The sequence below is a fragment of the Alosa pseudoharengus genome, unplaced genomic scaffold (genome assembly GCF_046254945.1).
Source record: "Alosa pseudoharengus isolate Yale_2024_CS ecotype anadromous, Long Island Sound unplaced genomic scaffold, YU_APseudo_1.1 YU_APseudo_1.1_scf_4, whole genome shotgun sequence".
In the NCBI taxonomy this organism is placed as follows: domain Eukaryota; kingdom Metazoa; phylum Chordata; class Actinopteri; order Clupeiformes; family Clupeidae; genus Alosa; species Alosa pseudoharengus.
In genome coordinates this window covers 27,548,057-27,559,503 of record NW_027468774.1, presented here as the reverse complement: position 1 = coordinate 27,559,503, position 11,447 = coordinate 27,548,057, and the positions used below count along the sequence as shown (strand labels likewise).

Below are 11,447 nucleotides of genomic sequence, written 5' to 3'. Positions count from 1 at the left end.
TGGGGAGGATGCCGGAGTAGACATGGAGGACACAGAGCAGTGAGTGTAGGCTATGTCAGTGATAGCCACAGACTGGGGCAATGACCCAGAGGGACAGGCAGGCATGGCGTAGGTGGGGGGCATGCGCACACACACACAAACACACGCACAATGTGTATTTGTGTGTGTGTGATTTGAAAATGGCGTCCTGTGCCACCCTGCGTCCCCAGCATTTGCATCTGAGACCGGCGCGTCTGCGGAAGAGGGGGGGGGGGGGGGGGGGTGTTGTCGCAGCGGCAGCAACAGTTGCCAGGGAAACGGCACGGCAGGGACCTGTGGGGATGCTGCGCTGGAGCATGGGCGCGCCGCGAGAGCCCATTTGCTCCTGTCGGATGAATACAGACAGGTTGGTGGCAGCGGGTGTGTGTGTGTGTGTGTGTGTGTGTGTGTTTCTGTGTGTATGTTTGAGAAAGTGACAGTGTGTTTTCTGTGCCTGCTAAGAGAGGTAGAATATGTGCGTCTGTGTGTGTAGAAACAGAGTGTGTGTGGGGAGTGAGAGAAATACAGAGGGAGAGCACGAGAGTGATTTGTGTTTGTGTGTGTGTGTATGTGGTATTCAGTGTGCATTCAGGTAGCATGTTTGTGTATAGAGAGCATTTTTTTTCGTGTAAGTGCTTTTCTGGAAGAGCTGGTAAATGTGATGATGCTTGTGAGAATATGTATTTGGGCATGTGTGTGTGTGGCCTGAAAAAAATAGCACTTGGCACATTAGTCCGAAGGCATGTTGCTGTGGCAACGGGGGTGTTGACACAGCGCAGTCGCACTTCTCAGCACTGCTAATCGCTGGCATTCTTAGAAGCTTCCGGAGACCAGCCGGTCAGAACCCAACATGTCTCCAAACATCCTGCGAACACATCAGCACACATGCGTACACACACACACACACACAAGCCCCCCCCCCCCCACACACACACCTGATCGCCACTCTTTGCAAGACAGCCCCCCCCCCCCCCGACCACCACAACCGTAGCAACTTAGAAGGTCTGCCATCAGAGTAGAGCATTACACTTATTAACACCTGTCAGTCCAACATATGTGATGAAAAGTATAGAGACCTGCTGTAAACATTAAGCGCTAATCAGATGACCAAATGCCAACAAGTTCACAAAATTCAACCACCATTTCATGTGCCAAGTTTTCTTGTTTTTTTTTTTCTTTTAATTTCGAAGTGACTTCTGCTAACAGAACATTTCTCATAATAGTAACGAGTGTAATATTAGCTAATTATAATAACAATAACAATATTACAATTAAGATAGCACTTTAAAAAAGCAAGAAAACTAGAGAAAAGCAAAAACAAAATGAAAGACACATTATTGTAATTGTATTTTTTTTCTTTTAAAAGAGATCTCTATAAGTTTCTATATTGTTCATGTGTTTGTCCCTCTGTCATTAAAAAAATCTTCACCCAAACTTTGTATTTCAATCTAGTCTTTCTTGTCCACCCGGCTTGAGGGAGGGCGTCTTACCTGTGAAATGCTTCAAAACGCCCTTCGCTTTTTGCATACCCTCGTCCCTGCTCTGTCTCTGTTCCAACGACACTTTAAAGGAGTAAGTTCAGCTCCTGTGATAAATCCAGCGACTCGCATGACGCACATCATTCACCTCAGACAACGTGGAGAGCAAAAAAAAAAAAAAACCCATCAGAAGCAAAAATTAAAACAACAACAAAAAAAATCAACACACAGTTCTGGATCAGATGGATGAGTCATCTCTTGTACAAAACAGTGGCGGGTAACCGTTTTCCTTCCTTATTTCCCTTTTTGATTCCTGGATGGGGAGGTGTGGTGGCTCTGGAAGGGGGACACCATTTTTTTTGGGGGGGGAGCCCTTTTGGGAGATGTGGACGTCCAGTGGCTGGTCCTGATGATGAGGCTAGCGTGGTTCTGGCTTTGCTGTCGACACTGAGGAACATAGCGCGCGTGTGGGTCCCTCACATCACCATGAGAGAAGCAACTCTCACACAATGACTTCTACACATTGACTCTATGTAGAAATTAAATATTAGGATATATAATGATTAGAACATGATAGATCACTCCCCCACAATGCATTTGTCAATAATAATAATAATAATAGTCATAATAATAATTGTCATAATCATAACAGTAGTAGTAATAATAATAATAATAATAATAATAATAATAATAATAATAATAATAATAGTGGTCTGCTCACCTCTTCTACTTTGCTATAAATAATCACTCAAAATATAAATAATTTGTCATTATTATCATCATTGACAAAGTTGTACTGTTACATATATGGAAATCGGTGGAGGAGAACGGTTCATCATATCATAGTATTATACGTCATCAATTACATTTTCACCGCAACAAATGGAGAACAAATATCAAATAGTACTCCTCTCCAATGACCCTGTTTATGTAAACACAACAGGAAGGGGAAAGCTTTTTCAGACTACAAAAAACGCAAAAAACAAACTAACATTTTATTCGAACACAATTTCCCAGAGTTCATGGTTTCCCTTCCAGCTGTCCACTATGGCCCAATTTCACAGAAAAAAGGAGAAAATGTGGTCATCTTTTTTCTATGTGAGTTTTTTTTAAGCCAAAGTAAAGGTTCATCATAGTGATAAACGCTACAACAGCAGCTCTATACTTCTCAAAAGCCTTGGCTTCCAGTCTCAAAATTGTTAAAGATTTCTTGTTATCTATTTCTTTGAATGAAAATATATTTATATATTGTGAAATTTCACAGTTATGCAATTGTTATTTTTTATATATATAATTTTCATTGTTTTTAAATATATCCCATGGTCTCTGTTGCCCTTCCTCTTGTCCCTTGATGTTTCGATTGAAGGAGGGAGCGTGGGGGTGGGGGATTGGGGGGAGGGTTGATCCCACTCACTCCTACAAAGCACCACTGGAGGTGTTTAGGAGGAGAGAAAGGTTGAGCGTGTCCGTTTACTTAAACAACTCCAAAAACAAATCCTCCCTCCTTCCGACATCTCCAAAACGGCATAGCATTGTGAGTGGCACAGTTCTGCATCCGTCCTGTTGTTTTGGACTTCATTCAACTGTTTCTCTCAAGAAAATAAAGCCTTGCAAAAACACTGATATGCCTTACTTTGTGTAAATAAAATAAAATAAAAAAACCAACTCTGTTACAGCTAAATATGCTTTGACTCAGTAAAGCTCTGCCACATCTGTACAAATACTTCAAGGCTCCCAGTTTCATGGGCATCATCTGAATCTAACTCAATGACCTTTTCGTCTGGATTAGCAAATGTTGTTTACATCCATGGCAATGGTCTATACAGAATCTGCAGAAGCTCTGCTCTTCACTATACAGCACCTACTGAATGCCTGCCACTGGTTGGTGGTGTGTATGGCGCTGCAACAGCTGCACTTTGGCACAGGTCGGTGTGAGTTTGGCACGTCATTGTCAGTGTCGTCGTACATTTGTCCATGTGCTGGTTATTACTGTGCTGTGTATCTGTTGTGTGTGTGTGTGTGTGTGTGTGTGTGTGTGTGTGTGTGTGTGTGTGTGTCTGTGTCTGTGTCTTCGTGTGTTTTGTGTGTGTGTGTGTGTGTGTGTGATAACATTGTGTATACCTGTTGCTGCTGATGGCATCACTTTTGTATATGTGTGTGTGTGTGTGTGTGTGTGTGTGTGTGTGTGTGTGTGCAGTATTTGTGTGTGGAGTAGGGCTAGGCTGCGAGTGCCATTCCTGATACTGTGTATGTCACTGCCCTTTCCCTCTCTCTTCCTCTTTCTCTCTGACACTCGGAGAGAGTGTTCGTGACCACTCACAACAGTGTCTAACTCCCGTCTGTACACAGCCATGGCCACTCGCGTTACTGCCTTTTCAAACCTACCCGTGGGGGGTCAAGAGCTCAAGCCGATCAAAAAAAAAAAAAAAACCTTACCTTTGTGTTTCCCTGACTGTCTCTCTGCCCTTTCCCAACCTCTCTCTCTCTCTGTCTCTCTCTCTCTTTCTCTCTCTCTCTCTCTCTCTCTCTCTCTCTCTTTCTATCTCTCTCTTTCTCCTTCTCTTTTTCTCTCTGCCGTTTTTTTTTGTTGGGTCTCAGATCTGAGTCTCTTGCACATTCTCCTTGGAGCCACTCTTGAAGAGCAGGGGCTCGATCTGAGAGTTTTGCCCTTTCCCCATCAGGCCCTTGAGCGAGCCGTGGATGCTCAGCTGGGGCAGGGGCACCGGCGTGGGCAGCGAGCCCAGCGTGCCCAGCGTGCCCGTGCCGCTGCCCACCGACACGGGCATCGGCGAGCAGGAGATGGCGCCGGAGCTGGGCACCGACGTGGCCATCCCCTGGGAGCAGGGCGAGGGGTTGTTGTTGTTGTTAAGGCCCATGCCGGTGCCCATGCTGCCCAGGCCCAGCATGTTGTTGTTGAAGTGGTGCGCCTTGTAGTAGTGGTTGAGGTGCTCGGCACGCGCCAGGTTGGGCAGGTTGACGATTTCCGGGTGATGTAGCCGCAGGCTCTGGCTTCCTCCTATTCCTAGACCACTGCCGCCACCGCAGCTGCCGCCTCCTCCTCCTCCTCCTCCTCCTCCGCAGGTCCCACTGCCGCCGGACCCCTGGGTCATGGTGGAGCCGCCGGAGATGCCGCTGCCCCGCACACCAGCACTGGCGCCCAGCTCGTCTTCCACGTTGATGATCTCGATGGCGCGCGCTGGACCGTGGTGCTTGTGCAGCTGGTGCTGCTTGCGCAGCTTGTAGAAGACCACCAGCATGACGGCCGCCATGAAGGTGATGGCCACGAAGCAGCCGATGATGATCTTGGTGGTCTTCATGACGTCTTCCAAGCTCGAGTACGTGGGGTCCATAGTGACGGGCACGGTGAAGGCGCCGCGCGTGGACGACGCCGACCAGGAGAGCGAAGAGGCGGTGGTGGGCACCAGGCTCCAGGAGGGCGTGGGCCCCGGGATGCGGATGATGGTCTGGTTGTGGGTGCGCAGCGCCGGTGAGCCTGACGAGTTGACCAGGTCCTCCTCGTTACTGTCCACTGTCTCCACGGTGACGGTGGTGAAGTAGGTGTAGTTGTCGCTGGGCGCGGCCGTTACGTTAAGCATGGCCGTGGCGGTGGTGTTGCCCGCTGTGTTGCTCACCACGCACGTGTACGGCCCCGTGTCGCGCAGCGTCACGTTGGTGAAGTTGAGCGTGCCGTCGTGGAGCACCGAGATACGCACTCGGTACGAGCCGTGCGTCATGAGCGTGCCGTTGGGCATGAACCAGTTGACCGACGTCATGGACGTGCTGGTGCGGCACTTGAGCTCGGCCGCCATGCCCTCCGTCACGTTCAGGTCGGTCGGCGGCTCCACGATGACCGGCGCGTAGCACGTGAAGTGGCTCTGGTCCAGCTCGCCGATGTAGCGGCCCCGCAGGCCAGGCGGAGCGTGGCAGCGGGCACAGCAGGTGGTGTTGCTGGGCACCGTCTCCTTGAGCCACCAGCTGAGCCACAGCACGTCGCAGTTGCACACCCACGGGTTGTGGTTGAGGTGCACGCGCTCCAGCTTGGGCAGCGGCGTGAACAGGTCGTGCGGCAGGGAGTGAAGCGAGTTATGCGACAGGTTGAGCTCCTCCAGGTTCTTCAGGTCGTCGAAGGCGTTGCGCTCGATCACCGACATCTGCGAGTGCATGAGCCACAGCTTGCGCAGCGACACCAGGCCCTGGAAGGAGCCGGGCCGCACGATCTCCAGCCGGTTGCCCGACAGCTCCAGCTCCTCGAGCCGGCCGAGTGGCGTCAGGTTGGGGATGTCCTTCAGGCCGCACATGCCGAGGTTTAGGTAGCGCAGGTTGTCCAGGCCCACGAAGGCCGCCTCCGAGATGTGCTCGAGCTTCTTGAGCTCGCCCAGATCGAGGCGCCGCAGCGACGGCACGCGGTTAAAGACGTACGCCGGCAGCGTCTCGATGGGGTTGTTGCGGAGCCAGAGCTCGCGGAGCTTGCTGAGGTACTCGAAGGCCGCCGACGGCACCTGGGTGAGCTTGTTGTCGAACAGCTCCAGCGTGTTGAGGTTGGGGAGGCCATTGAAGGCGCCCACTTCGATCTGGCTGATCTGGTTTTTAGAGAGCTGGAGGATCTCCAGGTGCCGTAGGTTCTTGAACGTCTCTGATTTGATCACCTGGTGGGGGGTGGGGGGGTGGTGGGGGGGAGAGGACAGAGGAGGGCTCGTTTTAAGGAGATGGAGTTTAATATCACAATTAAACAGGGATAGATTTTTACATAAAGAGACAGTGCAAAGACTGCCTGGGTGAATTCTTCCAGCTGGTGGAGGTTAATTGAGAGGGACAAGGTTAATGGTGACCACACACAGTGTGAGCTGGCTCCTAAGACTGGCCGCACCTGAAGTGGGTATGACAGAGTGTGTGTGTGTGTGTGTGTGTGTGTGTGTGTGTGTGTGTTAAGACAGACTGCACCTGAAGAGGGTATGACAGAGGGGGTCTGTGTGTGTGTGTGTTTTTTTGCTCACGTGTGTGTGGGTGTGTGTGTCTTTGTGTCTGCGGTTGTGTGTGTATGTGTGATAAGACAGACTGCAGCATAGGACGGTATGACAGCAAGGGTCTGTGCATGTGTGGGTGTGTGTGTGTGTGTGTGTGTGTGCTCTCGTGTTTGTGTGCCATAAGACAGACTGCACCTGAAGGGGGTATGACAGAGTGGGTATGTGTGCATGCGCATGTCTGGTGTGTGTGTGTGCGTGTGTATTTGTGTGTGTCTGTGTGGAGACCGACTAAGAGGGTTTGCCGGAGAGGATCTCTATGAGTGTTTGTGTGTATGGGCACGCTGGAGTGTGTGTGCATCTGTGTGGATGTGGCTGTGTGTATTCAAGCACGAAAGCCAAGCAGGTGTGTGATTTTGAGTAATACTGATACACCACCACTGGGAGTAGAGAGAGAGAGAGAGAGAGAGAGAGAAAGAGGAAAATAAACTGTTTACAGGGATTTTATCAGAACGGAAAACCAAGGAAGGAAAAAAACACACCGTCTAAACATCAACCCAATTCTCTCATGCAAGTCAATTCAGCACAATCTGCTTAAGAGGGGGCCTAAGACTGATAAGACCTAAATAGCAAAAGACATTTCACACATATGAAACGCCACAAGGCACCAAATGCTCTATGAGATCTTGAGCGAAGCCGCCTCACTTTCTTGGGTAGCACGAGAAGTGGTTCCCTGGCCTCACGCCCACAGTCCCCTCAGTATGTAGAGCACAGAGGGCTGTGTGTGTGTGTGTGTGTGTGTGTGTGTGTGTGTGTGTGTGTGTGTGTATGTGTGTGTGTGTAGGGTGGGGTGATAAACTGGGAGGAGGGGGTGTTTGAGTTTAAATGTTGGAAGCTGTCAGAGCTACACTCCCAGGGCATACTGCAGAGAGAGAGAGGGAGAAAGAGAGAAAGAGAGAGAGAGAGAGAGAGTGGGGAAGAAAGGCAGCCAGGCAGCCACAGAATCTAGGATGCCTTTAGGTGTTAAAACATTTTTAGATTTTTAATCATTTCAAGTAAGGCTGTGGGATACAACAACCCGAATCAAATTTGTCTATGCTATGAGGGTAGAATGATTAATAGTGCTATTATTATTTATTTCCTAATTGGTGGCTGTGTTTTTGCCCCGCTTGTTTCTTTTTGTGACCTTTGTCAGGCCAATCACATGAAACGGTGACCCTCTATTCCTCAATAGTTTACAGTCTGGAGGTTTTGGTGTGTGGTGAGAGCAAAGCTAATTTCATTTGCGAAGCTGTTAACAGACACCCAACAAACAACAAACAGGTGCATTAACATTCCCACACCAGCAAAGGCATCACGAAGGGTAAGCACTCAGGTAAATATTTACCTTTATCGAGTTCTCCTGCAGGTTGAGGTATCGCGTGTTCACTGATATACTGTCTGGCACATCAGCCAGGTTCCTCCTGGTACAGATCACTCGGCTCGCCTGATTGGAGCATTGGCAAGGGGCGGGACAGTTTGTGGAGGCGGCCCCTACTGTGTCCGTGTGGAAGGGGAGGAGCCACAAAAGCAGCTGGGCCAGTAGGAGAAGGGGGGAGGGGCTGGAAAGGCCGGTCACCGTGGTGATGCGCATGGCAACTGGGTCATGACCCTGCCCGTTTTCGAAGGGTGCTGGAAAATTCCGTGAGAGGGATTCTGGCAATCTTCGAGGAGTCCGAAGATAGGTCCTTCTTTAATGTTTCATTTTTTAACCAAAAGTATTACCATCTGTTCTGTCTTCTTTTTTAATTCTTCCACTGTTATCTTCTCAGCACATTCGTTAACTTGAGCCGCTCCTCTCTTGGGTGGATCCGAGTGGGTCTTCAAAAGTGTGTGGGTTACTGTAAAAGAAAGAAAGAGAGAAAGAGAGAGAGAGAGAGAGAGAGAGAGAGAGAGAGACAGAGAGAGAGAAACAATGCAGATTAGTGGTCTGAACACAGCCCAATGTAGCACATTTCCCAGTGGCAACAAATGGCAGGAAGTGTGACACTTCAATTAATCACTGCCAAACCGATTCCAGAATGGCGATAACGTGATGGGTGTCGAGGCGGCACGCTTGTGGCACATCATTAAAGTGCTCCAAGTGGACCGGGAATCTCCGACACGCCACAAAATTGACTTGCCTGGCTTAAAACAAACAAGCAAGCCCACCAAATGTCAATTAATCAGGGAGTATTATGGTACATTTGGAGGAATTTTCTTCCCACCGTACACACACACACACACACACACACACGCACACACACAAGTGCCACCCTGTTTGCACGATTGAAAAGGTCACAGGTTTGTAGATATCTCTTTCATTTCCACCGGGGTGTAAAATTGTTCTCTAATTATTACTAATGATAAAAATGCAAATTAAACGTGCGTAGCCAACCAGTCATCAGTCACGGCTCAGTTTAATTCCATCTCAGAGGCCCAGTTAAAAAAAAAATGTCCTGTAACGCAGCTGGGAGGAAGAGGTGCCCTGCATGGTGATTTCTCATTTTTTAAAGGTCAGACATTGGCCATTGTGGATGACAAAGGAGCCCAAACAGAACACAATGCTACCATCCTTCACAGTTTACATGTCGCTAGCAGACCAACAAAAACTAGTCGACCAACAGCATGCACTCCGGGTCGCCAGAATAAGCTCCAAGGATGTGAACTGACACCGAGTGCTCAAGAGCATCCAATTGGATTCCAGTCGGAACAAAAGCACAACACAAAAGCCTTGAACACCCATCTTGTGCCTCAAACCCTCTCCAACTTTACACTCCTCCATTCCCCCGTCTTTGGCTCCAGTCAGAGGTTGGAGGGGCCCATGCAGCGATTCTTTTCCCCTCAGGGCCCACAGGCCATCAGCCCTGGGATTACCCGCCTAATCCCCAAGTGGGTGCTAAAACAACGTTCCCATTGGAATGCTGCGCTAATTCCTATGCTTATGTGTTCATCCACATATCGCCATAATTGCCATCTCTGAGGAATAGGTGGCCGTGGTGGAAGTAGGGGTTGTGAATGGTGAATGGCGAATGGCACATTGCATGAAAGACTAATGGATGACTGACTTTTACAAGAGCCATTGCCAGCCTCCACCTTCCCTTGCCCTCTGTGGAGTAGCTACCCTGCCCTGCCCTGCTTCCCCGCACCCCACCTGCAGGTCTCTCAGCACAGAGACCTCGGCCCTCCCTGCACAAGGCCACCCAGTGGCGGGCCCGACTTTTATTAATGGCGATGGTGATAACGATGGGGACGATGACACGCAAACTCATCTGACACCGGGAGCAATCACACTGGGCCGAGCAAGGGGGGGGGGGGGGGATAACAGAAGATGGAGAGATAGGGGGCAGAGAGAGGGTGAAGAAAGGCAATAGAGACAGAGAGAGACAGAGAGCGAGAGAGGGATTATTAAACTGATAGATGACTGTACAGCTGCAGGGAAAGAAGAGAATTATCAACACTAATAGATGAATAATGAGCAGCTGCATAGAGAGAGAGAGAGACAGAGAGAGAGAGAGAGAGAGAGAGAGAGAGAGAGAGAGAGATGAAGATTGAAAGATTGAGTGATGGGGATAGAGGGACAGAGTGAGTAAGAAGAAATAGACAGACAGAAATAAAAGAAGGGGAAGAGTATCAGACAGGGAGTGAGAGGGAGATGTAGAAAGTAGAGAGGGATAAAGAAGAAGAGACAGATACATTAATATTAATCATCTCTTTCAGTGTCAGAATGAGAGGAAGAGAAAGAGAGAGAGAGAGAGAGAAAGAGAGGGAGAACAGGAGAAGAAGAGAGGAGAAGGAGAGAGGGGAGGGGTTAGACTCAATAGAAAGATGAATATAAAACAGAGAGATGGAGGGAGGACAACAAAGATGCATACCAAACAGAGGGAGCAACGAAGACATGGAGACGAAAGACAACGGTGAAGGATGAATATAAAACAGGGCGAGATGGAGAACATTCTATCTCACAGATAGCGAGAGAGAGAGAAAGAGAGGATGAGAGGAAAAATGGACAGAAACAGGGAAACAGTATAGAGAAAAGAGCAAAGTGAAAGAGAATGCAAAAACATGACAACGTACACAAGGCCATGCTTTTTGTCGGGATTACAGTAAGCCCCCATAAGCAAACTTATTTGAGTGTGTGTGTGTGTGTGTGTGTGTGTGTGTGTGTGTGTGTGTGTGTGTGTGTGTGTGTGTGTGTGTGTGTGTGTTTCAGAGTGTACCTTCATGGGCATGCATGCGAGTGCGTTGCTGACACATAACTAGCTGAGTCAATTTAAAGCACTCGCATCTAAACTCCACAACAGCGATGTTGCATTTGGACAAACACTGCAATTTGCGTGCTGGCACCCTCCACATCCCCAGCATCAGAGCGCTTTAAGTTGCAGCACACACGCACGCGGCAGTCTCTCACCTCGCACCAAAACCACATTTACACGAGCCACAAGCCGCACTCCCCCTCCCCCCCACCTCCTTTCTCCACATTAGACACCTCTCTGCCCTTGTTTTCGGTTTTCATTTGCCACCCCCAACCCCCCCCACCCCCATCCACACACACACTTCCCCTTTTAAGGGCCTGCCATTTCACACAACACTCGGATTCCGAAAGAGCCGCTCTCCACGGCGGGACAAGTCAGCCATTGCTAATGCAGTCACAACAGTACCTGCTCAAGAACACCGTTTACTGGTCCGTCTTTACAGTTTTACCCCTCTGCGTCCTCATATTACCTCCATGGTTCCCACACTGCACCCCCCTCCCCCCCAACTTTTTTTTTCTCTCTCTCTTTCTATCCCTTGTGCTCTCATCTTTTCTACACACACTTTCTCTCATTCCCCCACTCAGTTCAAACAGGAAAATAAAAACACCCACACACAAATATGACTTGAAGATTATTGTAAAAAAGGCAAGCATTTTTTGTGAGAATGTTTCCTGTATTTATAATGCATGACTGAGGGCGTGTGTGATTACTGCACA

The 11,447-nt window shown here is 49.1% G+C and overlaps 1 protein-coding gene across 5 annotated transcripts; it reads right to left on the bottom strand.

Annotated features, from left to right (window-relative positions):
• Positions 1 to 4,090: 4,090 nt before the first annotated feature.
• lrrc4ba (leucine rich repeat containing 4Ba) lies at positions 4,091 to 8,333 on the bottom strand. 5 transcript variants are annotated; one of them, XM_076266922.1, is made up of 3 exons: positions 7,845 to 8,333; positions 4,585 to 6,142; positions 4,091 to 4,518 (listed from the first exon to the last, which is right to left on the bottom strand). In XM_076266922.1, exons 1-3 carry the CDS (start codon positions 8,088 to 8,090, stop codon positions 4,091 to 4,093), a joined length of 2,232 nt encoding a protein of 743 aa, XP_076123037.1. In that variant the 5' UTR covers positions 8,091 to 8,333. The 5 variants fall into 5 exon arrangements, with proteins under 5 accessions (XP_076123037.1, XP_076123038.1, XP_076123039.1 ...); XM_076266923.1 differs by having other exon boundaries at positions 4,091 to 4,512; XM_076266924.1 differs by having other exon boundaries at positions 4,091 to 4,512; positions 4,588 to 6,142.
• Between the last annotated feature and the right edge of the window lie 3,114 nt (positions 8,334 to 11,447).

Bases quoted from the DNA above. Each gene is read 5' to 3' on its own strand.
- lrrc4ba (XM_076266921.1), bottom strand. From the start codon at position 8,090: ATGCGCATCACCACGGTGACCGGCCTTTCCAGCCCCTCCCCCCTTCTC. The intron at 6,143-7,844 runs GTAAATATTTAC...ACCCCCCACCAG, and splicing joins TGCAGGAGAACTCGATAAAG to GTGATCAAATCAGAGACGTT.